The following is a 26,341-nucleotide window of genomic DNA, read 5'->3' as shown; positions in this document are numbered from 1 at the left end:
GTATTTTGGGGTATAATGCTACATATACCCATGGCATGTGTGAGCATTATATAATTTAAGTGACAACTTTGTGTAAAAAGAAAATATTTTTTTTCTAATTTTTCAAAACTTGTGACAATAAAATATTCAATGGGCTCAACGTGCCTCTCAGCAAATTTCATGGGGTGTCTATTTTCCAAAAAGGAGTAATTTGGGGGGTTTTGTACTGCCCTGCCATTTTAGCACCTCAAGAAATGAGATGAGGCAGTCAGAAGGATATTAGATATTTATTATAAACGCTTGTTGGAATTTTTTTTTTTTACCAAAGACATGTAGCTGAATACATTTTTGCCTAAATGTATGATAACATTTTGAGTCTATTGGATATTTTTTATAACAAGAATTTGAAAATTGCATTTTATTTTCATAAGTTTTAGTCTTTCTTTGTTTAAATCACAAAAAATAAAAAACCCAGTGGTTACATAGTTACATAGTGGTGATCAAATACCACCAAAAGAAAGCTCTATTTGTGGGAAAATAGGACATAAATATCATTTGGGTACATCGTTGCATGACCGCGCAATTATCAGTTAAAGTAGCGCAGTGCCAAATTGCAAAAAATGCTCTGGTCAGGAAATGGGGTAAAATCTTCTGGAGGTCAGGTGGTTAAGCTCTATGTGCATGAGGCCTATAGGGTACACAGTGGGCTTTGAGGTACCTGCTTTGTATGGTTAACAATGTCCATTTAATCTGGACCCGGATTTCCCTTCATCTGAATGTATGAACTATTGTGTAAAGAAACTGTGATAACTCAGCTTTGTCTTTTTTTTTCTTGTGGTGATCTTTTCTAAATGTTGGGTCTCTCTGCAGTGGATGAATTGGACAGCTACATGTATCAAACAGTTGGCTACCAGGCATTGGATCTTTATGCAGAAGCCATGGGGTTACCCCTGTATCGTGCTACTCTGTCTGGTACCAGCCTGAACACAGGAAGAGGATATACTCCCCAGGAAGGAGATGAGGTTGAGGACCTGTATCGCCTACTAAAGATGATTAAGGTATGTTTGTTGGTTTGAGCTTGAGAAATTCATGTCTGCCTGCATGTAGTAATGTTTGGTAAGCTGTTTTTAAAATGTTAAAGAAAAAAAATCTAAACATTAAAAATAATTTTAAATAAAGTTGGAAAGTTTTTAAAAACTCTTTTTTAAAATCAATTAAAGAAGGCAAAGCTTCATAATTATTGTAAAGGCAAAGGGATTTTACCTTGATGCATTCTCTGCATTAAGGTTAAAAAAAAACCTTAAGATAGCAGCGCACCCCAGCCCCCCTTAACACTTACCCGAGTCCTGTATTAATCCAGTGCTGTGCCCAGCTTCTGTTCTTCTCTCCTCTTTCTTCTCTCACTGGCTTCACTTGAAGCAGCTGGAACCATTGGATCCTGCAGCGGTCAGTCAAATCTTGTGAAGAGGGAGTGGGGGTGGGGTCGAGCCTTGCTGTGTGTGTCTGTGGACATACGCAGACCGTCTTGGGATCAAGCCCACACGTCTGCCCCCATAGCAGTCTGCTTGCATTCCCCCCTTTGCCCAGTTCAGGTTCCCTGTTTGCATTTCTTGATTTGAGTGGGCTTTGCCATGCATTATAGAGTCCCCTAGCCTTGACATTTCAGATTTAAACATTCAATTAATCAATTTAATAAATTCAGTATAGGGTTGTATACAAAGGGATGAAGAGCTGCCGGAGCACTTTACCTCTCGATTTTGTACAGTGTGCTTCGATAAAATGCAGCATGTCTGCAATTTATAGCAGCATGCTGCATCACAACACAACTATTGTGGGGGGATCAGTGGCAGCAGCAGTGGTGGGGGGGGGGTGGGTGGGATCAGTGGCAGCAGCAGTGGTGTTGTGGGGAGGGGATCAGTGGCAGCAGTGGTGGTGGTGTGGGCGGGTGATCATTGGCAGCAGTGGTTGTGGTGTGGGGGGGGGGATCAGTGGCAGCAGTGGTGGTGGTGTGGGAGGGGGGGGGGATCAGTGGCAGCAGTGGTGGTGGTGTGGGAGGGGGGGATCAGTGGCAGCAGCAGTGGTGGTGTGGGAGGGGGGATCAGTGGCAGCAGTGGTGGTGGTGGTGTGGGGGGGGGGGAAAATCAGTGGCAGCAGTGGTGGGGGTGTGGGGGATGGGATCATTGTCACTCACTTGCAGATCACTCGGTTCCCCGTCCTTGCCAGGTGTCAGTGTCTTCATTCTTCCTGTGTCTTCAGCAACTCCTATCCCGACATAGGGTCTCCTCACACGGTGGAGAGCTCCCCCCCCTTCACTCTACTGGCCCAGCCCAGGACAGCTGATTTTCTCTTTCACTCTCCCGAGTGCCGTCATTGCATCTCCCTACCCTACTGAGCTCAATGGGCGGGTGGAGAGCATGGGCGGGGCCATGAGTGCGGGCGGAGAGCATGGGCGGGGACTGTGTGGCTGTGAGAGTGCACATGAATGTGCTATGTCCCGGGCGGCGGCAGGCCCCCCTACAGTGGTGGAATGCCAGGGCCCCATCGCAAGTGTGACTGCTGTGGCCCTGGTAGTTCCGCCAGCGATTTGTATATGAAACCCAAAATCAAAATATATCAATGGTTAGTCCTTCAAACGATAAACCTTTTCATTTTTGTTCTAGTTTTGTAGTAAATATTACCTAGCGAACCTACCAGTTCGTTTTATGTTCATCTGAATAGTTATTGGTTGACAACACTCATTCAATGGCTCCCAATGCAGTAGTGGTGTTGTCCTGCCTTACTGTACACACCTGATTTAGCAGAAACAAGGTGACTGCAGATATAATTCCCACTTCTGCTGTTAAGCAGTGAATCAGGGGCATTGATCTGCCCCCAGGCTCTGCTTACAGCGGTGGGAATTGCTGCAAGAGTTTCTGAAAATGTCAGTGCAGCATGCTGCTCTGACACCACCAGAGGTGACAAGCCGCTGCACCGTCTCCCTGCCTACAGCTGTTTCTATGCTGAAGATGAAAGACACAGAAGGTGGTCACATGACTCCTACAAAAAAGGTAATTTAGACGGTATTTTTAACATGCTCCAGGCACATTGTGGAGGATTCAATAAAGCATTAACAACATTTTATGGTTCTAAATTCATAAAAGCATTGCAATAGTTTCATTAACAGTTCTGACATCTATTACGTATTCATGTCGTTCTTCCTTGCATCACTTTTACAATGTGTCATTATGGGTATAACAAATGCAACAAGAATTACCAAAAGTTTGTAGACAAAAAAACTGGAGGTAATTAAAACGATGTCAAAGTTGGTGTACAGACAGGCCAAAGTTATGGAGGTGAAGTGGGCGTTGTGTGTTTACCTTAATTAATGTGTTTTGTATTTACTTAACTGGTTGCTAGGATGCAGACTGCCAGGGTCCTAGTAACCAGTCATTTTGGCCAAACACGGAAAGAGGGCAGAGCCTGATGGGGATGCTGAGAGACTAGTTCTTTTTGCCTTCCTTATCATTGACGGCAGACAGCAGTGGGTGGATTGCATAGCTGCTATTGATCTGAAGAGTGGCTAAGGAATGTGCCCACTGCCATCTGCTGTTAATCACAGGCAAGGCAGAATTAATGAGGGAGCAATCTTAGAGTTCCCCATCAGGCTCTGTCCACCCAACAACTCAACTCCATGGGCGCTGTGCTGTTGGGTGGGCAAAGCCTAATGGGGAGCTCTGAGAGACTAGTTCCCCTCAGGTCTGCTGTGCCTGAGGAAGGATTTTGTACCCGCTTTTAATCTAAATAGTGGCTATGTAATCCACCCATTGCGAACCACACGCAAAGTGGACCTCACAACAAAAGTTACCCCGCTTGTTTTCTCATGCTTGTATTACAATCCACATATTTTTAAACCTTAGGCTTAATATCTGCTTTAACCTGAACCTAACAATAACCATAACCCATAACCATAAACAAAAATATATCCTATCATGTTAACAATTTTTGGGAATAAAACTACAAAAAAATTATTTCTTCTGGAAACGCTTGTCTAACAGATGAACATTATTTGGTACATGTTTAAAATGCACTCTGTTAGGAAAACAATGCTTGTGTGAGAAGCCCCTTGGGGGATTAGCTATTCTGCAGAGACACATATTAGCAAAACATATTCACAGTTCCTGAACTACAACTATAATGTGGTCTACAAGTTGGGGAATTTCTATGTCCAAGAGCACAAATGGATTTTAGATTTAGAATGTGTGTAAAAGGTTTGCTTCCTTTTCTAATCTGCTTAGAAACATTTGAGACAGGTGGCACCACAGTAGCTAAGTGGTTAGTACATCAACCTGGCAGCACTACAGTCATTGGCTCTTATCCCAACCACGACACTACCTGCCTGGAGTTTGTATGTTCTCCCTGTGCCTGTGTGGGTTTCCTCTGGGTACACCGGTTTCATCCCATACTCCGAAGACATGCTGGTAGGTTAATTGGCTCCTGGCTAAATTGGCCCTATGCATATGTATGCATGTTCGTAAGGGACCTTAGATTGTAAGCCCCTTGGGGACAGGGACTGATGTGAATGTGAACGTACAATATATATGTAAAGCGTTGTATAAATTGTTGGTGCTACAGTTGTGTTCAAAATTATTCAACCCCCACTGAAATTGATTGTTTTGGCCAGTTTGACATTGATTTTGATTATTCAGTCATCCTGCTTACAATTAAATCAAAGAGGCACGTGTAGGTCAGACAAATATAACATAACATTTATAATGAAATAACCACAAATGTCTTTTCTGTGCTCACATCATTATCAGTTTTATTCAACCCCCAAGTGACATTCAATCTTAGTACTTAGTACAACATCCTTTTACAGTTATAACAGCTTTTAAACGTGAAGCATAGCTTGACACAAGTGTCTTGTAGCGATCTATGGGTATCTTTGCCCATTAGTCATGGGCAAAAGCCTCCAGTTCAGTCACATTCTTAGGCTTGTGCACTGCAACTGCTTTCTTTAAGTCTCACCAGAGGTTCTCAGTCGGATTTATGTCTGGTGACTGTGATGGCCACTCCAAAATGTTCCAGCCTTTAATCTGCAACCATGCTCTAGTGGACTTGGAGGTATGCTTGGGATCATTGTCCTGTTGAAAGGTCCAACGTCTCCCAAGCCTCAGGTTTGTGACGGACTGCATCACATTGTCATCCAATATCTCCTGGTACTGAAGAGAATTCATGGTACCTTGCACACGCTGAAGCTTCCCTGTACCTGCAGAAGCAAAACAGGCCCAAAGCATGATTGACCCCCCGCCATGCTTCACAGTAGGCAAGGTGTTCTTTTCTTCATAAGCCTTGTTCTTCCTCATGCAAACATAGCGTTGATCCATGGGCCCAAACAGTTCTAATTTTGTTTCATCAGTCCACAGAACACTATCCCAAAACTTCTGTGGTTTGTCCACATGACTTTTGGCATACTGCAGTCGACTCTTCTTATTCTTTGGAGACAGCAAGGGGGTGCGCCTGGGAGTCCTGGCATGGAGGCCTTCATTACGCAGTGTGCGCCGTATTGTCTGAGCAGAAACTTCAGTACCCACATCTGACAAATCTTTTCTCAGTTCCTCAGCAGTCACACAGGGACTTTTCTCCACTCTACGCTTCAGGTAGCGCACAGCAGTCAAAGTCAGCATCTTCTTTCTGCCACGTCCAGGTAGCGTTTCAACAGTGCCCTTTGCCTTGAATTTGCGAATGATGCTTCCTATGGTGTCTCCTGGTATGTTTAACATCTTTGCAATCTTCTTATAGCCATTGCCCTTCCTGTGAAGAGTAATCACCTCTTCTCTTGTCTTCCTGGACCATTCTCTTGACTTCACCATGTTTGTAACCACACCAGTAAATGTCTAGAAGGAGCTGAGTATCACAGTTATTTTAAAGATGCCTAATTGGTGCTTATTAGGCTTTATTGCTGCTCCCTGAAATCCACAGGTGTTTTCAATACCTGATTGAAAACACTTCAATGAACCTCTGTTCTTCAGAGTGGTAGTCTTTAAGGGGTTGAATAATTGTGTCAATGAAGAATTCACAAAAGAAACATTTACTACTGTATTACAAAACCAATTGATGTAATTTTAGTTGCATATGGTTCTTTAAGAAGTCCTTGTAGGATTTCATTCTGAATACAATTACAAATGTACACTAAATTCCCTAAAACCCTTTACAGCATTGGGGGGGGGGGGGGGGTTGAATAATTTTGAACACAACTGTATATACTGTAAATTCCTGTAATAAATAAATTCTATTCCCTTTAGTTCCTCTAAGTCTAAATATGTTGTAGATATGCCGCAGTTGCAGGGATATGGCTTTTCCTTACTGTGTACTTATTTGCCCTTTAGTGGCTTTGTACATTTTGGAAATTTATGGCAGTTTAGCTGCTAAGACCCTCTTGGACACTTTAACACATGCTGTGCAGGCTATGTCGTCACACACGAAGTAGCACTGCAAGTTCTTTCTTTCATTTTGCTGTATCAGCATCACACACATTAAGTGACAGAAACATCAGAGAATACATCACTCTCCCCAGGGTCAGAACCACTAACCCAAATGAAAGCTAAATGACCGCTAATTAACAGTAAAGGCTGCTAATCTTTTCCATAAAGGATGTGGTCCAATTTTAAGCCATAAGTAGCTTGTTGGGAGCATGAAGTGAACATTTCCAGCCGGAGAGCTTCCATGTAATCTGTAAATAAGTTACTTAGATATATAATTTTATGGCCTGCTTGTCTGATTCATTTAGCATTTTATTTAAGTTAAGCCCTTTTGTGGTTGCAGTGTTTAACAACTTTCTGTTCATTTAACATTCATTATCACCTTGAGGTTAAAGAAAGTCCGTACTAGGAGAAATACACAGTCTTCCTTTGTTGATCTTTCCTTCTGAAAACAACGGTTGCATGGCTATCATGATGATCCAGGGGCTTCAGTACTTGAGTCTCTGATGCAGAGCAAGCATGCAGTTCATTTAAAACAGTATTAAACCCAAAACCAAACATTTAATATATTGAGGCTTACCAATTCTTATATGTGACTGCTGCATTTGTTTTCTTGTTTAGGCTTTCTTTCTTGTATTTTCATCTGGTAATCCAACCAGCAAGCCTGTTGCTTTTCAAAAGCACACGCTCCCCAGCAGAATCTATCAGTTTACATGGATAAAACAAACCATTTAACACTGGCAGGGGTGCTTATAATGATCTGCTTGTATTTTTTTTATGTAAAACCCTCATCCTAAAAGCCTTAAAGGAAAAAATTGTCTTCTGTAAGTGATTATAGTGTGAGTTGGAGTTTTAGAGTATTTAAATCTGCCAATACGTTTAACATTGACCCACGCCCCCCCCCCCCCCCCCCGACAAATAATGCTGCTGTCTGCTGTGCCTCCTGTGCCCCTTTATCCGCATATGTGTCTCACTAATACCGGAGGTGTGTTAGTGGCTGGATCACCAGGTGAAAACAGAGGGAAGAAAGCAAGGAAAAGCTGATGCAGCCCCCACATTATATTTTTGGCAAGCTGCAATATCATACATTTTTGGTTTTGGGTGTAAAACCGATTTAAAGCCCCGTATTTTTATTTTTTTGGAGGGGGGAACAGCTCCCTCATGCCTTTGCGGAGCTTGCCGACCAGTTGGTCCAAGGGCTAGAGTTTGTCTGTGACGCCTCTTTGGATGTGGCTTCCTTGATTTCTGGACTGTCTGTCTCAGCGGTGGTCCTGCGGCGCATTATTTGGCTGAAATACTGGTCTGAGGACCAGGCTTCTAAGAAGACCTTATCCGATCTTCCATTTGTAAGGGAAGCCTGTTTGGAGCTTCTTTGGATGACATCATCAAAGGACTCACAGGGGGTAAAAAGAGTACTCTTCTTCCTCAGGCTTCCAAGAGTAATGAGTCCCGTCGCAGATGGGGGCCTTTCTTTTCGGCTTACAAGAGGACTTTTGTCCCTCAGGGTATCAAAACAAGGGATCTAAGCCCTTCAAAGCCTCCCCCAGGGGGTTCTAAGAGGACCTGGTCCAGCAAGCTACGAGTGGGTTCTGCCAGACCTGTGGACAAGGCTTCCTCCACATGAAGGGGTGCCCTTACCCTTATCTGGGTTGGGGGGATGTCTTTGTGGTTTCCGCATCCTTGGTCCTCCCTGATAAATAACAAGTGGGTCCACAAAGTAATTCGCTCCGGCTACAAGATCGAGTTTTGATCATATCCTCTGGACAGGTTCTTCGCTTCCAACCTGCACTTGTCCCCAGATCGCTTAGGGGATCTCTTTGGGGCAATGCAAGACTTGTTACTTCAAGGGTGATTGTCTCGGTTCCAACGTCGGGATGTTTTCAAGGTTTTTATTCAAACTTTTTTACAGTTCCTAGGAAGGAAGGCAAGGTGCGTCCAATTCCGGACCTCAAGGCGCTAAACTGCTTTGTGTGGGTACAGAAGTTCCAAATAGAATCCATTTGCATGGTCATGTCCCTACATCAGGGGGATTTCCTTGCCTCCATCGGCATCAAGGGCGCCTACCTACACATTCCAATATGTGTCGGCCACCAGCGCTTCCTCCGCTTTGCTGTGGGCGAGGAGCATTATCAGTTTGTGGCGTTACCCTTTGGTCTCGCCTCCACTCCTTGGGTCTTCACAAAAGTATTGGCCCTGGTGCTAGCATTGCTTTGCTGCGTCAGCGGGGTATAGTGGTACTGGGGTATCTGGCTGCTCTTTTTAACATCTTGTAGATTACTCTGCGATTCTGGTTAGATTCTGACTTTTCAGAAGTCTGCTCTGGTTCCGTCCACAAGCCTGGAGTATCTGGCTCTGACTTTGGACTCTGCCTCAGCCAGAGTGTTTCTTCCTCTGGAAAAACTTCAGAAATTGCCGGAGGCATTTTAGCTTCTGCTGTCCAGCAGATAGTCATCTCTTCGGTCTTGCATGCGGGTACTGGGCCTGATGGTGTCTACCTTCGAGGCAGTTTGGTTTGCACAGTTCCACACGAGATCTCATCAAAAAGAGATTCTGGTGAAATGGAACACTCAGTGTCCAGACAATCTGATCCTGTTGAGAGCAAGGGGGTCCCTGGTTTGGTGGTTTCGTTCTCCAGCACTTCGTCAGGGCACCTCTTTTCTTCCCCTGTATTGGACGGTCGTCACCACAGACGCCAGCCTTGGGAGGCATCCTTGGCAGAGTGTGCATGTCGTCTCCAGGGGTGTCCAGTATGGATTCAATTGGACAATGCCATGGCCATGGCCTATGTCAATCATCAAGAGGGCACGAGAAGTGTCCAGACAGCTCGGGAAGTAGCAGGCATTCTAAGGTGGGCAGAACGATTCGTTCCAGCTCTCCCTGCTGTGCACATTCCAGGGTTGGAAAATAGGCAGGCGGATTACCTCAGTCGACAGGCGTTGGACCAGGGGGAATGGTCACTTCATCTGGAGGTGTTTTATCAGTTGTGTTTCCGGTGGGGTACTTCCAAGGTGGATCGGTTGGCCCGAAATCTTCTAGCCGACGCCCCAGGCGCATTAGTGGCTCCTTGGAGTTGGTATTGTCTGATTTACGCTTTTCCTCCTTTCAAGCTTCTGCCGAGACTCCTGCCCTGGATTAGAGGCAGAAGGGATTCTGGCCATCCTGGTGGCTCCCGAATAGCCTTGCCGGTTTTGGTACGCTGACAGTGTTATGGCTGGTCACCGATGCTTCTTGGAGACTTCCTCTCAGGAGAGATGTTGTCCCAAGGGTCAATCTTCCATCCTGCTTTACAGTCGTTGGCTTTGACGGCTTGGCTGTTGAAAGCCAGGTGCTGAAGGATAGAGGGTTGTCCCACATGGTGATTCCTACGCTGTTAAAAGCTAGAAAATGTACTTCTAGGAAGATTTACCATCGTACTTGGAAGATGTACATTGCGCGGTGTGAATCCCTCAGGGTTCACTCTGGTTTCTTTTCGGTGACTCGGATCTTGGCCTTCCTCCAAAGAGGGGTTGAGCAGCGCCTAGCCTTAAGTACCATCAAGGGCCAGGTTTCGGCTTTGGCGGTTTTCTTTTAATGTTTCTTGGCCAAACACTCCTGATGCGTACCTTTCTCCAGGGAGTGAGACACTTGGTTCTTCCAGTGCGGTCTCCATTGCCGCCATGGGACCTCAATTTGGTGTTGTCAGTTCTCCAGAAGCCTCCCTTTGAAAGCATTTGGGAGGTTCCACTGCTTACATTGTCCCAGAAGGTGGCGCTGTTTTGTCCTTCGCCTTACCTGGGGGTTCACAGGGATAAGGTAGTTCTTCGTCCATGTCCGTCGTTCTTTCCAAAGGTCGTCTCTGATTTTCATTTGAATGAAGACATTGTGTTGCCCTCCCTGTGTCCCATGCCTAAGCATCCTAAGGAAATTGTCTTGCATTCTCTGAATGTGGTTCAGGCAATAAGGGTGTACCTGGCAGCTACGAAGTCTTTTAGAAAGTCAGACTCACTATTTGTGCTCATGATGGACTTTGCAAAGGGTTGTCCACTTCCTATGCGACCATTTCCAGATGGATCAGACAGACGGTGGTTCAGGCCTATTCTGTCAGGGGTCAGGTTCCTCCTCTACTAGGGCGCTTAGTGCCCTCTGGGCCTTCCGTCATCAGGTGCCAGTGATGCAGGTTTGCAAGGCCTGGTCATCTGTGCACACTTTCACAAAGTTTTATAAAGTGGATGTGTTGGCTTCTGCAGATGCTTCCTTTGGCCGCAAGTTTTTGCAGGCTGCGGTTTAGAGGACTTAGTCCTCTTTGAGGGTGTTTTAATTTTTTTTTTAGGTGAGCTTCAGTTGTTTTATGGTTGAGCTACATGTTACCTGGTTGGCTATGTTTAGCCTTGGGAAGTATCTTTTTCTTGCTGTTCCCACCCCTAATTTTTAAAACTGCTTTGAGACATCCCACGTATTCAAGAAGATGAGGAGCTCTGTCCATCAATGAACAAAAGAAAAAAATGAATTTTTGACTTACCAAAAAATCAATTTCACTGATGTTCATTGACAAACACAGCACCCACCCCTCTATGGAGTTTGGGTTTTTTCTTCTGACAATGCTTGTAATAAAACTGAGTACCTATAGCAGAGAGTGGGAGTATACCCCCTGGGACTGCCCCATAGGCATAGTCAAGTTCTTTCCTGCCTAGTGTCCTACTCCTGTAGGGGGCAGCATAACCCACATAGTCAAGGAGATGAGGAGCTGTGTCCGTCAGTGAACATCAGAGAAATGGATTTTACGGTGTCAAAAATCCCATTTTGTCTGGGTAGGAAAATCTTTCCAGTAATGTGGAATAGGTTTTGCTACAGCTCCCAAAAACTAGCATGCAGTCTTCGATTTGGAGAATGGCAGTTTTCATCCAAGGCATCTCACATGGGTATTTTAGTTCTTAGTACATGGGTAATTCTTAGTCCTTTAAACTATACTGAAATCCCCACCGGTGGCATTGCAGACTTTGGGGGGAAACATGGGATGCTTTGTTGGGGTTGCTGGGACCCTCAGTCACTTGCAATCAATTTTTATTGACCGATCTCTGCTACAAGCAGCCTGTATAGTGGGTTTTCTAGTAAATGGTTTTGATTGCTCAACAGATTGACCCTCATGAAGGGGTATCCTTCCCGGATGTCCCAGCTGATTAATGCTACAGATAAGTATTCTTCCTGGATGTCTAACTGAGCATACTGGAATACTTCTGCTTTGTAAGCCATTCGAAGGTCCATTTGCTGCTCAGTGACAGTCATGTTCCTCTTGTGCCATCGGTGAAACCAAAATATATTACATTTACAAAAAATAGAGCCAGGTGCCTATCATGTAGCCTACAATGTCGCACGGCCTGGTCCTTTTTACTTCCTTTCAAATACTGTCATAAATTGACACAATTTTTTTATAAAAGTAAAATAATGATAAAAACATTGAGGTCTGTTTCACACTGATGCGTTTTTATGCACTTTTACCATGCTAAAAGCGCAGGAAAAACGCAGTAATAATATTTCCTTTTAAATCCCATGGAACTCTTCTCATGCAGTGCATTTTTAAAAGTCCTGTATTCTGCATCTTTGGGGCTCTGTTTAAACAGGGCAATAAAAACGCATCTTAAATTGATATCAATAGAAAATGCACGAAAAACACACCATGGGTTGCATTTTTGGTGTGCTTTTTGATTCACATGTCCATGTTTCATAGGTGCATGCTGATAGTCAGAAAACCAGAAAATACACCAAAAATGCAAAATGCACATGCGTTTCTTTACTTTTTTTCAGCAGAGCAGTGTGAAAGGGTCCGTAAAAGCCATTAATTTGTTTTCCAAATTATTCTGCTTTGTCAGATATTGGACAATAGCAGTCTAAAGTCACTCTGACATAAGTATGCTTGTGAAGTACTGACCAGTGCATTGTGGGAGTTGAGTTAGTTAGTCATTCCTTATTATACGGCTTCTTCATTTCCACAAAGTTACCTTGTTCACAAAACTTATCCAGCAGTGCCCCCTGCTGTTTCTTTCTTTTTCTTATTTTGTATTGCCTACTACCATTGTAGCTTATATTTATTGGTTTTGATTTGTTGCTCAGTGGTTGAGGTTCCATTTTCTGTGTTTTTGACATGGTCTAAGGGTACCTTGGCTATTGTGATCTAACCAAAATACTTTGGGGGGGGGGGGGGGGGAAGAAAAAGGCTGGGTATTTTTAGTCTATATGTCAGTATGGGACAAAGTCTGTAGTGTGGATATCGGTCACTTTAATTTATCATTGCATTTTGACACTTGTTATACGGTCGGGGTCATTGGATAGAGTCAGTGACCCTAATTTTTTCCTTTTCCTAAGAAGAATTGAGATACTTTTTATTTGGCTGCCTTTAATAAAGATCATCTTCACAGGTTAGTTTAAATATGGAACTTCTCTTTTGTTCATTGACAGACACAGCTCTTCATCTACTTGACCGTGTGGTTATACTGCCCCCTAGAGGAGTAGGACACTAGGCAGAGAAAAAGCTTGAAGGCTATGAGCTGGCTTTTGCCACATGCTCTTAAAGGGGGGGCTGATTGAAGTTGCTGATTGAAGTTGCTGCTGACCAGGCTGCTGACTGGGTTTTCCTGGGGTGCAACAGGGGTTTGAGCAGGGTTCCCTGCCACTCTGGGAGTTGGTGACAAGGGCAGGGATGTCCTCTGGGCTCTCTGCGGTGGTTGTTGGGCTGGGGAAGCGGATGTTTTAACAAAAAATGTAACAAAAATTTAGGCGGCGGCTCTGCGGCCTACTTGCTGGATACTATGTAAGGCGGCCCCTATGAGGGTGGCTGATGTCACTGCACCCTGTTAGGGCATCTGCCTTCCCCTCTGCTGCCGCTGGGTGATCGGCTCTGCTGAAGCTCGCGTCTTAGCAGCTCAGCGCCTTCAAAAATTTAGGCCGCGACTTGTGGCCCACTAGGCCATGCCGCCGAGTTGGGCACCCCAATTATGTAGCTGAAGCCCCAACTCTGCCTTTTTGCACCTGCCAGGCTGAGGATCCATGCAATAGCGTCTGGGCCTCCACAAAAATTTAGGCCGCGGCTTGCGGCCTGCTAGGTCATATGGTCAGCTTGGCACCTTCCTTGGAAGGGGTAGTGCTGTGGGGGTGCTTAATTTTTTTTTTTTTTACTGTCAAAGATTTTTATTAAGTTTTAACAAGACAAAATCCATCAACAGAAGATAACATTTAGCCAAATAAAACGGTAGGTAACATACAGAAAGCTTCACCATACATGTGATGTATATACATACAATGTCATCCATAAACAACAATGCAAGTAAAAAGGCTCCTATGGAGCCAGAGCAACGTGAGTAAAATTGGAACATCACGCAGTCGGGGGGACCCCCCTGACTCCCAAGCAATCCCAATGGGATCACAATCTGTCGCCCGGAGAGCCAGGGAAAGACCCCACTCGAATAATTGATCAGCAGCAGACTGAAGGAGTTCAGAATAGAAAATATTGAAGCCGATTCGGATGAGAATCAGGACCGCTTAGGTAATTTGCCAAGATAATCGGTGAGGAGTATAAACAGGAGCGCAATAACGTCTGAGCTCCGATGAGAAGCATAAGTAGTACTTTCAGAAAAAAAGGTCCTTGTAGCAGGGAAACCGTAGGAAAGCAGGATCAACTAGAATCCTGGCATGGATACCCTAACCACAGTAGAAACCTACAAACAGGGGTGAAGAAAGGACAGAGAAAGCAGCGGGTAAGAGAAGACAAACGGGGAAACAGACGAGAAGAAAAAAAAGAGAGGAGGGAGAGGAGTAGGGTTGGAGTACATATACGCCCCGAAGGTCCCAAGATCCACCAATAGTTTGAGATAGACCCCTCAATAGATAAGTGAGGTGTGAGTATAGGCAGCCCAGGGTTCCCTATAGTCTCAAATTTTTGGTATGTATTCAGGAGACTACTAGATAGTTTTTCTTGGGTCATGATCCAGGAGACTTTTCTTTTAAATAATGTGAAAGAGACCGTAGGGCTCTTCCATGCTTTAGCTATAGTCAATTTCGCTCCCAGAAGCATGAAATAGAGCAACCTTTTTTGAGCCTTGGAGGCGTTACTCGGAGCAAAGTTTAGGAGAGCTATCGGTGGGGTTTGAGGTATGGATATACCAGTAACCTTGCGGATCAGATGGAAGACCCTGTTCCAGAATCCCTGTAGTTTCGGACACTCCCACCATGTGTGCAGGAAGTGCTTCATTTTTTTAATGACAGCCTTGCCGCCAGTATTGTGCGGGACACCTGCCCTGTTTTAGTGAGGGTACCCTGCCTGCGCTTCCGCGTCACGGTGGGCAGCCCCTATGTCCTATTATGCCCTCTATGGAGGGTTCGGAGGGCGACCCCTCCCCCCTTTTTTTTTTGCGGGGTTCGATAGGGGGTCCATTGTGGGCCCTTGGGCGGTGTCCTTTTTGCGGGATCACAGTCGGCGTCCTCCCCTGATTATGTTTTCGGGGTGAGCTTAGTATTTAGCGACCCTACTGGGTCTGCATCCACGCACCCTGAGTGCTCAGATAGTGAGGATGAATCCTCTGCTCCTTTAGCCAGGCCTAAATAGGTGCTGGTGGATGCACTGTTTGTGTCAGTGCGTGAAACTTTAAAAATGGAGGTTGCGCGTCGGAGACACTAATTCCTTTTGGCACCCACAGGCCCTCCAAAGCTGCAAGAGTGTTCCTCTTTCCGCTTACCTTGACAACATTGTCACAAAACAGTGGGGTTGTCCAAAACGCAGTGGTTGCTAAGCGTTTTTGCTTGTGGTATCCTTATGAGGATTAACTGCTTTACATATGGACGGTTCCATCTGTAGTGGACTCGCCGGTTTCCAGGTCAAATTGAGCTACCTTCATTCCGGTTGAGGAGTCCCTGACCTTTACATGTCCAGCTAATAAGAGGGCGGAGGCTCTGGCTCACCATATGTGGCTGTGACTGGTTCGGCAATAAGGCCGGTAATTACTATTGCCCTGGTGTTGCAAACTCTGGCCGAGTGGGCTAAGCTTTTCCGCCAGGACCTGGAGGACAAACAACTCCCCCCTTCCTTGGTGGATCTGGCGGATCAGTTGGTCCAAGGGCTGCAGTTTGTCTGTGACTCCTCTTTGGATGCCGCTCCCCTACTTTTTAGACTGTATGTCTCAGCAGTGGCCCTACAGCGCATTATCTGGCTGAAATGCTGGTCTGTGGACCAGGCTTGTAAGAAGGCCTTGTCTGATCTTCCATTCGTGGCGGATCGCCTGTTTGGTGCTTCCTTGGATGACATCATCAAGGGTCTCACAGGGGGAAAGAGTACTCTTATTCCTCACGCTTCCAGGTGTAAAGAGTCTTGTCGCAGACGAGTACCCTCCTTTTCGGCTCACAAGCAACTTTTACGTCCCTCAGGGTCTCAAGACAAGGGATCCAAGCCCTTTCGGGCCTCCGCTGAGGGTTCAAAAAAGTCTTGGTCGGGCAAACCATGAGCAGATGCTGCCAGACCTGCAGACAAAAATTCCTCCGCATTAAGGGCTGCCCTCACCCGTATCTGGGGTGGGGGGGACGTCTTCGCTGCTTTCCATATCTATGGACCTCCCCGATCCAGGACAAGTGGGTCCACAAAGTAATTCGCTCTGGCTACAAGATCGAGTTTCGGTCATATCCTCCGGAAAGGTTCTTCCCTTCCAACCTGCACTTATCCCCAGATTGCCTAAATGATCTCTATGGGGTGGTGCAATATTTGTTACTTCAAGGGGTGATTGTTCTTGCTCCAAAGTCAGAAAGTTTTTTAAGGTTTTTACTCAAACCTTTTTACAGTTCCCAGGAAGGAGGGCAAGGTGCGCTCAATACTGGACCTCAAGACTCTAAACCGATTTGTGCGGGTACAGAATTTCCGCATGGAGTCCATGCGCAGGCTGGTGGCGTCCCTACATCAGGGGTATTTCCTCACCTCCATCGCAATCAAGGATGCCTACCTTCACATCCCAATATGTGTTGCCCATCAGCGCTTCCTCTGCTTTCCCATGGGCGGGAACCATTATCAATTTGTGGTGTTACCCTTTGGTCTTGCTTCCACTCCTCGGGTCTTCACAAAAGTGGCCCTGGTTCTAGCATTACTGTGTTGGTGGGGGATTGCGGTACTAGGGTACCTGGACGATCTGCTTTTACGATTGGCGTCTTCGTCCGCCTTATTGGGCAACTTGAAGATTACTCTGCAAACGCTGAGGGAGTTCGGTTGGATTCTGAATCTTCAGAAGTCTGCCCTGGTTCCATCCACAAGCCTAGTCTATCTGGGTCTGACTCTGGACTCGTCCTCAGTCCTAGAGTGTTTCTACAGTACCTCGGGAGAAATTTCAAAAGGAGGCAATTCGGCTTTTGCTGACCAGAAGACGTCTCTTCGGACTTCCATGCACCTGTCCGGGTGGGGAGGCGTCCTCAGCACAGATTGTGCTCAGGGGGTCTGGTCTCAGGAAGAGTCCAGACTACCGATCAATGTACTGGAGCTCTGAGCGATCAGACTTTGTCTGGATCATTGGACAAGTCGTCTCCAGGGGATTCAATCGGGCAATGCCATGGCCGTGGCCTATGTCAATCACCAAGGGGGCACAAGAAGTGTCCTGGCAGCTCGGGACGTAGCCGGCATTCTAAGGTGGGCAGAAAGATTTGTTTCAGCCCTCTCTGCTGTGCATATTATGGTGGGGTACTCCTGAGGTGGATCTGTTGGCCTCTTGCCTCAACAGGAAGGTTCAGAGGTTTGTGGCACAGTCTCAGGATCCTCTAGCCATTGCTACAGACGCTTTAGTGGCGTATCGCTTTAGTGGCAGTATCGTCTGATATACACCTTTCCTCCTCTCCAGCTTCTGCCGAGACTGCTACGCAGAATCAAGGCAGAAGGTATTCCGGTCATCCTAGTGGCTCCAGACTGGCCTCGCTTGTCTTGGTACGCCGATTTGGTATGGCTGGTCGCCGATGCTCCTTGGAGACTCCCTCTGCTATCCCAAGGTTCAAACTTTTATCCTGCTTTACAGTCACTGGCTTTGATGACTTGGCTGTTGATAGCCAGCTGCCGAAGGACAGAGGGTTGTCTGACTCTGTGATTCCTATGCTGTTAAAAGCTAGAAAATCTACTTCTTTGGAGGATTTACTATCGTACATGGAAGAGGTACATTACGTGGTGTGAATCCCTCCAGGTTCACCCTTGTCCCTTTTCGGTGGCTCAGATCTTGGCTTTCCTCCAACGAGGGGTTGTGCACGCCTGGCCTTGAGTACCATCAAGGGCCAGGTCTCAGCCTTGGCGGTTTTCTTTTAATGCCCGTTGGCCACACACTCCTTGGTGTGTACTTTTCTCCAGGGCATGGGACACTTGGTTCCTCCAGTGTGGTCTAAATTGCCGCCTTGGGACCTCAGTTTGGTGTTGTCAGTTCTCCTGAAGCCTCCCTTTGAAAATATTCGGGAGATTACCCTGCATAAGTTGTCTAAGAAGGTAGCCTTTTTGGTGGCCATTACTTCGGCGTGCAGGGTGTGTGAACTGGTGGTGTTGGCTTGTTGTTCACCTTACCAGGTGGTTCACAAGGATAAGAAGGTTCCGCGTCCATGTCCATCATTCCTTCCGAAGGTTGTCTCTGACTTTCATCTGAATGAAGACATTGTGTTGCCCTCCCTGTGTACCAAGCCTAAGCATCCGAAGGAAGTTGCCTTTCACTCCCTGGATGTGGTTCTGGCAATAAGGGTGTATCTGGCAGCTACGAAGTCTTTTAGGAAATCAGACTTCCTATTTGTCCTCAAGGATGGACCTTGCAAAGGGCTGGCTGCTTCTGCTGTGACCATTTCCAGATGGATCAGACAGACTGTCGTTCAGGCTTATTCTATCAAGGATCAGGTTCCTCCTTTCCCTGTCAAGGCGCACTCTAATTGGGCGCTTAGTGCCTCCTGGGCCTTTCATCATCAGGTGTCAGTGAGGCAGGTTTGCAGGCGGCTACCTGGTCGTCTATACACACATTCACAAAGTTTTATAAAATGGATGTGTTGGCATCTGCAGATGCTTCTTTTGGCTGCAAAGTTTTCCAGGCTGCTGTTTAGAGGGCTTGTCCTCTGTATTTTTAGGTGAGCTCTAGTTGTTGACAGTTGAGCTCCAAGTTACCTGGTTGGCTAAGTTTAGCCTTGGAAAAGTTTGTTTTTTGTGCTGTTCCCACCCCTCATGTATGACACTGCTTTGGGATGTCCCTACGGTCAAAAAGATGAAGAGTTGTGTCCGTCAATCAATAGAAAATGGGATTTTTGTCTTACCGTAAAATCCATTTCTCTGATGTTCATTGACGGACAGAGCACCTGCCCCTCTATGGAGTTGGGTTTTTCCTTCTGACACTGCTTGTTACAAAACTGAATACCTATAGCAGGAAGTGGGAGTATACACCCAGGGACTGCCACATAGGCAAGTTCACGCTGTTTTCTCTGCCTAGTGTCCTACTCCTGTAGGGGGCAGTATAACCCTCCAGTCAAGAAGATGAAGAGCTGTGTCCGTCAATGAACATCAGAGAAATGGATTTTAGGGTAAGACAAAAATCCCATTTTCTCTTTTTTTTTTTTCTTAGTTAAATACTATTTCATTGTTTTTTTTTTTTTTTTTCCCAGCTTGCTAAAAGAATCCTAAGCTTCAATCATTAACATGCCTAAAGGAAAAGCTGTTTGTTCTACCCATAGCAGCTATGCAAATCACATATTTAAATTTGCAGTGGAGATGTGAGTTGGTTTGGTGTCTGTAAGGAGGCAGGGACAAGTCTTATTTCAGACACTTTTACAACTGAGGCCTAGGACACCTTTAGCACAAAGCACGTAGGCAAACAATTATCAGTTACACGCACTTATTTTTTTTATTGCTATATTCTTCATACTAGTCTTTTGAAACAACAAATGCAATCATTTATCAATAAGTTAAAGCAATATAATATAACATGTTTATCGGTAATTAGTTCATTTCTTTATAGAGGTCTGTATATCATGCCAAAAAGCAGGGATGTTGAGGAAGGAAAGGGCTGGAAGCTTGGCTTTTAGCAAGTACAGATATTTGTGATTTCTCATTGATACATTTTTCCTCTGTGTCTTACATGGGTTTTCTTTCTCCATGCCATCAGTGGCTGCATCCTTTGCTTGTGTCTCCGATCTAATTCCATCTTTTCATTTCTGCTGTCCTTTCATCTCATTACATTCTCACTCGGCTTCTTCCTCCTCCCTTTTCTCACACCCCCTCTTACACTTTGGGATGAAATCACTAAATTAAAGTCTGGCTTAATTAAAATAGTGATGAATGCAGATTGCATGAAACATGGATAGTAAAATACAGCCACTTTCTGGCTAGGAATAGACTATAATTACTAGAATTGAGCAGCAGGCTGTGGACCGTCTTCTTTCTTGATACTTACAGGAAATGCTCTATTAGTGTGCATGCTTCCTTTAAGGGAAAGGGAGATTTGGTTTTAACCACATCAGTCCTGGATTACTAGGCTTAGGGGATGCAGCATAATACAGGTGTACTGTACTGTCCATTGGTCCACACCCCCTTTGAGTGGAAATCAGTACTGAATATCCCTAACAAGGGGCGGCTGAACAGATTCTTTACCTTTTTAATAATTCTTTACAGTAAAAGCAACTCACCTCCTTTACGCCACTTAAAGGATCAATAAAACCAAGTACATAAATGTAAAATAGTGCAGATTAACAGCCAGATGTGGTGGCTGCATTTGTTTTATTGGTTTTAGGTTAAGAACATTTTCAGCAAGTACAGAAAATATCTGTTGATCTTGCAAGGAATACAATATCCTTTCACCTACCTGTGAGCAGAGTTGAAAGCAACAACAATGTTATTTTGTTAAATCTGAAATCAGGCTAACGGTGGGAGTGTCTAATCTGGCTGTTAAATGAGAGAGAGATAGCAAAGAAAATGGATGGTTGACATGTATCTCCAGTCTTTACTTTTGGCAGTTCTAATAGTTTCATTGTACAGTCTCTTGTTATGAGTGGGGAGGACCTAAAGAGTTCATAAGTGTTGAAAAGCAGAGTTAAGACTACTAAAGAAACAGTTACTAGCCAAAAACAGCAATTTTTACTTTTCTAGGTAATGATGATTACCTAGAAAAGGGAGTATGAGGACACTGTTCCAAGTTCTAGCATGTATTTTCTAACGGTCATTAGGTGATAAAGTTAAAAAACTGGTGCACAGTAGTATGCCATGTAGTTCATATTGACATGCAACACATTTACTATATATATTCATTAAATTCACTATTTGCACTACTTGCATTGCAGTTTCTTTATAATGTAATGCAGAAGTAAAGCTAATATGATTCTTGGATCCAAACTTCTGAGGGTAACCTGGTGCAGGGCTTGCTGGATTAGGTACCATTATGTAAAGCTTTCTTTATTTTCCATCTAGAGCCATTCATCTCCTTCTTGGCCTTGTTCTAGGGGTGGTTGAAAGATATAAGGAATCTTCTCATTGGTCAGATACATTATATATAAAGCATGACATTTCTTCAGTGTTTACAGCCACCAGAGTATATCTGCATCTAAGGATTAGTGTAAATAGGTGATATGCATGCGTTTTACAATTCATTCAAATTGAAATTTAAGGAGGGATAAAAGCAGGTCCAATTTACTTTAAAGAGAACAATTGAATATGCGTATACCCCCATTTTGCGCTGTTTTAACAACCAAACACCCACCAATCAGCTGCTGCAAATGTTAAGACTCCCCTTTGCAAAAAACAATATAAAGGTAATGCGGTGCTAAATTTCATCCCTTTTCCTATACCCTATAATTAACAATAAATTACATATACTAAATTAAAAAACTTTACTATCTATGTGTGTTAACATCTATTCAACATTAAAATGCTATAACTTAAGTACCACAAAAGTTTTATTTAGGGCTGAAACAACGAATCAATTAATCGACAACTAATGGATTATGAAAATAGTTTTTAACTATTTTCGTAATCGATTAATCGGTCAGCCGATTAGTGCGGACCACTGCCTAGGTCTAGTTGGGATGACGCGGCGCCTCCTCTCTGACGACGTTTCTCCCGATTGGGCATCCACTGAGATAGGAGGTGAATATACATCATAATAACATTTGGCGACATCTAAAACTCTTTTCATCTCTTTGAGGTTGATATGGTCACATTTACATACAAATATGATCGGTTACTAGTCCTTAGGAAGGAATGGGAGGGTCCTGAACCCAGGAAGTGCTGGTTAAAGGTCATATTTAAAGGCGGAAGTGATGACGCTGGCCCCGCCTCCTATCTCAGTGGATGCCCAATCGGGAGAAACGTCGTCAGAGAGGAGGCGCCGCGTCATCACAACTAGACCTAGGCAGTGGTCCGCACTGCAGGCGGACCCCGCCATACAGCTCCACCTTGAGGGAACTCGCTATAATTGTCTTCATAACTGTAAGTGCAATCACTTGTATTCAATAAAATCTTACTGTTGATAATGCACTATGGCTGTCCCCTATGTTGTGTCCCCTATCATTGAGTTTAACCAGACACAGAAGTCACAGTAGCCTATCAGAGTCCAGGCACTTTTTGGCAGGATCGCTTACCATCAGGTTTCTGTTTGGGTCGGTTCCTCTTGGGCACAAGCAACTACAGCAACCATCCTAGAGCCCAGCAATTCCCGGCAGGATCACTCATCAATATTACTCCAAGCTTCTTGTCTGGCTTTTGTCCGGTAAGAGTCTAGGGAGCACGAGTGTGGTAGAGTGCCTTCTGAGTTTTTCTTGGGAATCCCTCCACCTGGTTGCATGACCCCTGGGGGGTCACATCCGTATATGCCCTTAAAATTCAACTTTTGGTAAGAGGCTAAGCTGGTGGTGGGACCTTGCACCTTCCAATCGCAGTTCACATCTTCCTGAGTTTGAAGTTTATGTCACCACATTTGCACCTTTATTTATGGACTTTTAATATGGACGTTTATTGCACATTGGTGTTTTACCAGTCACATTTCGGACTATTTTGTTAGCACGATTTGTATTGTTTCTTTATTTATTCCATAATAGTATATTTTTTACACTATGCTTGTATCCAACTACCTGCCTATTAATTAGGGAGTCTGTCATGAATATTATATACCAATCCAGTCTGAAAATTTGCAAAAAAGTGTTTTAGGTCTTTTCAAATTTTAAAAATGTTGGTCTCGGAGTCTGATATGTACCACATTTAAACCTCTAATACATATATCTGTCTCAGAGGGGATTAAATATCCAACTATATAGCTGGATATTTATATTCACCACTGCATATAGATATTCAAGAATATTAACTAAATTATACACCAACATTTTTTTTTGTTGAGGTTTTTATCCGATTAGTCGACGAAACAATAATCGGCCAACTAATCGATTATGAAAATAAACGTTAGTTGCAGCCCTAGTTTCATTAAAGTAGCTATCGTTTCTTTATTATATAAAAACTTTTTTTTTTTTTTTTTTCACTTAGCACACATAAATGCCTCCAGCATCAATTGAAAGCTCACTCACCCTCCCCTTTGCTTCTCCCATTAACTGCTTCCTGCCTGGCCACTGTACATATATGACTGGGCAGGACAAGCGTCATTCTGGGAGGACATACCCAAACATCTTCCCAGACCTGTGCCTCATGTTCACCCCCGTGGGGCTCGGTGTGGTATGATCTGTAACCAATAAATGTACTTCGCCACTCTGATCCGCCCTGGTGCCATGTGACCACTGTGACCAGTCACAACGATCACATGTCCAGTAGCAAACAATGGCTGTTTGCATACTGTGTGTGAGAAATATCTTATTAAATTGGCAACTTTATGTAAAATATTTAATTTTAATTTTCTTTCTGCATTTTCCAAAAGCTTATGGTGTTCTTGAAGTGGTTAAAAACCAGCAATATTTTTTTTAAAAGATCAGTTTTCCTGGTTTGACAGGTTAGGTTCTATTGTGATATGATCAGATGTTACATATTCCATATAGTGTCTTCTCCATTCTCATATAGCCTCCATATGACAATAAAACAGAGATCTGACATTTTTAATAAAGTAGAAATATAGTGGAAATACAATCACATATTATTTGTGACAGTCGGATGAGGCCCAGGGACCAGTAGTGGTAGAGAAGCTCCCACCAACCAGCAGAATAGGTATACAAGCGGATCACACAGTGTGGGGTCTAAGCATTAACCAGTATTCACCAGAGCTCCTCATGGTGTAGAAAGGTTTTGCTGCATATGAGTACCAGGTTGCTGTCCTCTGGATCCCCCCACCAGGAGGTGAGCAAGCTGAGGTCCAGTAGCAGATATAGAAGGTAGGGATCAAACAGAAGTGTAGGTAGTAAACAAGCAAAAGGTCCGTAACAAATGGTTGCAGGTTGGGATCAAGTAGAAGCATAGTCGAGGAACAAGCTAAAGGTCAGTAACGAAGATATGGGCCGCAGCAGGACTAATACCTAATTTTGTAATTTGTTCCTAAAAATTCTTGAATCAAGAATTTTCTCAACCACAAATTCCTCACCATGTACCTCAAAAGGTGGAGGAGGTGAAAGAATTCTTCCAAAAAAAGGATTTTCAATAAATTGTTTGAGTGGCAACATATGAAAAACAGGGTGAATCTCCATACTGCCAGGAAGTTTTAAGCGAAAAAGTGACCGAGTTGATTTGAGCAGAGTCCTGAAAAGGTCCCACAAACTTTTGACCCAACTTAGCCAATGGAACATGAACTGTCACATTTTTCATTTTTGGTAGATAATCAAACTTTGACCCCCCCACAAGAAAAGTAGGAAGTGATTTGTGATGTCTGTCACTGGCCTTGTAATATTCCTGAGCCTCCTCAAAGTATCAATCAATCAATTTCTCCTCAATCTCCTGTAATGTAGTTAATATGCTGGTAACAGCAGAAATTGGAGTTGACATAGGGAGATCAGATGAAAACTGGGTGATACCCGGTATTTAAGGAAAAAGGGCTTTGGGAAAAACATTGAAGGTACTGCTCTAAAGTTTCATTGGCCATGTCAGTCTGACCATTAGACTAAGGATGAAAAGCAGAATTTACACCTAAAGCTGAGCAAAAGATTTCCAAAATTTCCAAGTGAACTGTACACCACATGATCAGGTATTCCATGTAGTTTAAAGTCTTCTTGAACCCCCAACTCCGCTGTTTGTTCAGTAGAGGGTACCCCCTTAATAGATATAAAATTAGCCAACTTAGTGAGATGGTCGACCACTACTGAGATAGTGGTCATCTCTTTCAAGGGAGGAAGACCGACCATAAAGAACATAGAAATTGATCCCAGTGGTCTTGATAGAAAAGAGAGCGGTTGGAGCAACCCCAAAGCAAAAGAGTGGGGTGTCTTACCTCGTGCACAGGTCAGACACAGGGTCACATACTTCTTGACATCTTTCTTGTAACCAAGCCACCAAAAGGAATGGCATAAAAGTTCTTCTATACTAGAAAACCCCAAAATGCCCAAAAAGTGTAGAGTCATGCACCTACCTGAGAGCTTCTATCCAAACTGATTCAGATGCATAGAGACGATGTGCTTGCATCCCTAAGCCATTCTTGTACTCAAGGTTAATGTCCTTGGGAGGATGATTGAGAACTGGGTTACTCTCATACCCCTCTTTGAGGTGACTCAAAAATGTCTTGGAATTGGTGACCCCTAGGATGTTCTTCTGAGACAGAATTGTGAATTCAGAGTTGCCTTCCTGGAGAGGCTCTGACAATATTTTCGATAGGACATCAGCCTTACCATTCCTTGACTCAGGTCGATACCAGATGACAAAATTGATCCTGGGAAAAGAGAGACCAAAGTGCTTGTCTAGAAGATAATCTCTTGGCAGAACAAATGTTTATGATCGGTGAGAACAGTTTATGATCGGTGAGAACAGTTATAGGATGATTAGCCCCTTCCAGCAGATGCCTCCATTCAGAAAAGGCCTAATTGCAGGCAACTCTATTCCCAATGTCACAATTCCTTTTAGCCGAAGAAGGAAAAAAAAAGAGAAATAAGGATGAAGTTGCATCTTTTTTTCTTTTTGCAGAGAAAGGATAGCTCCCACCCTAGAGTCTGAAGCAACCACTTCCATAGTAAAAGAAAGTTCAGGATCGGGATGTACCAATATTGATGCAGAAGTGAAAAGACTCTAGCTTACTAAAGACAGTCTGTGCATCAGGTGACTACACAAAGGGCACCCCTTTCTTTGTCAGCTGTTTGTTTGGTGCTATCACCTTAGAGAATTTTCTTATGAATTTTCTGTAGAAGTTCGCAAATCCCAACAAATCATATTTCTTTAACATTTCTAGGGGCAGGCCAATCCACCACTGCATTGATCTTCTTGGGATCCATGCTTACTCCTTCTGGAGAAATAATATATCCCATGAATTGGATCTGGGTAATTAAAACTCACTTTTATCCAATTTGATGTAAAGTCGATTCTTCCTTAATTTTTTAGACAGTGCACACACCTGGGATGCTTCTGTAGGTTATCAGAAAAGATGCAAATATCATCCAGATAAGCAATCACAAACTGGTCCAACAGATCTTGAAAAATAACATTGTAAAGTGTTGAAAAGTTGTGCAAGCATTGCAAAGGCCAAGAAGCATAACCAAGGACTTGAAATGCTCATATCTGGTTCTAAAAATTGTTTTCCCTTTGTCTCTTTGAGAGATGCAGACAAGGTTATTTAGGAAAGTGGGCAATGATTTTTAATAGTGATTTTATCAAATCCCTGCAATCTGCATGGATGCAAGGTAGAGTCCTTCTTTTTTTTTTTTTTAAACAAAGAACAGGGCTATCCCTGCAGGAGATGTTGAGTGTGTTATAAAGCACTTCTCTAATTTTTTATCAAGCCACTCCCTGAGCATCTTTAATTCAGGTTCTGACTGATTGAAAAGGCGGCCAAAAG

The 26,341-nt window shown here is 44.0% G+C and overlaps 1 protein-coding gene across 1 annotated transcript in view; it reads left to right on the top strand.

Annotated features, from left to right (window-relative positions):
• Positions 1-26,341, top strand: part of DPH6 (diphthamine biosynthesis 6) — a 203,690-nt gene that overhangs the window by 28,264 nt on the left and 149,085 nt on the right. The window contains exon 3 of the mRNA XM_082275013.1: positions 850-1,037. Within this exon, the coding sequence (XP_082131139.1) occupies positions 850-1,037 (188 nt within the window). The remainder of the gene's footprint in view (positions 1-849; positions 1,038-26,341) is intronic.

This window comes from Pelophylax lessonae (genome assembly GCF_965119305.1).
Source record: "Pelophylax lessonae genome assembly, chromosome: 13".
Taxonomy (NCBI): domain Eukaryota; kingdom Metazoa; phylum Chordata; class Amphibia; order Anura; family Ranidae; genus Pelophylax; species Pelophylax lessonae.
The sequence above is the reverse complement of the archived record's forward strand: the minus strand, read 5'-3'. Positions and strand labels throughout refer to the sequence as shown.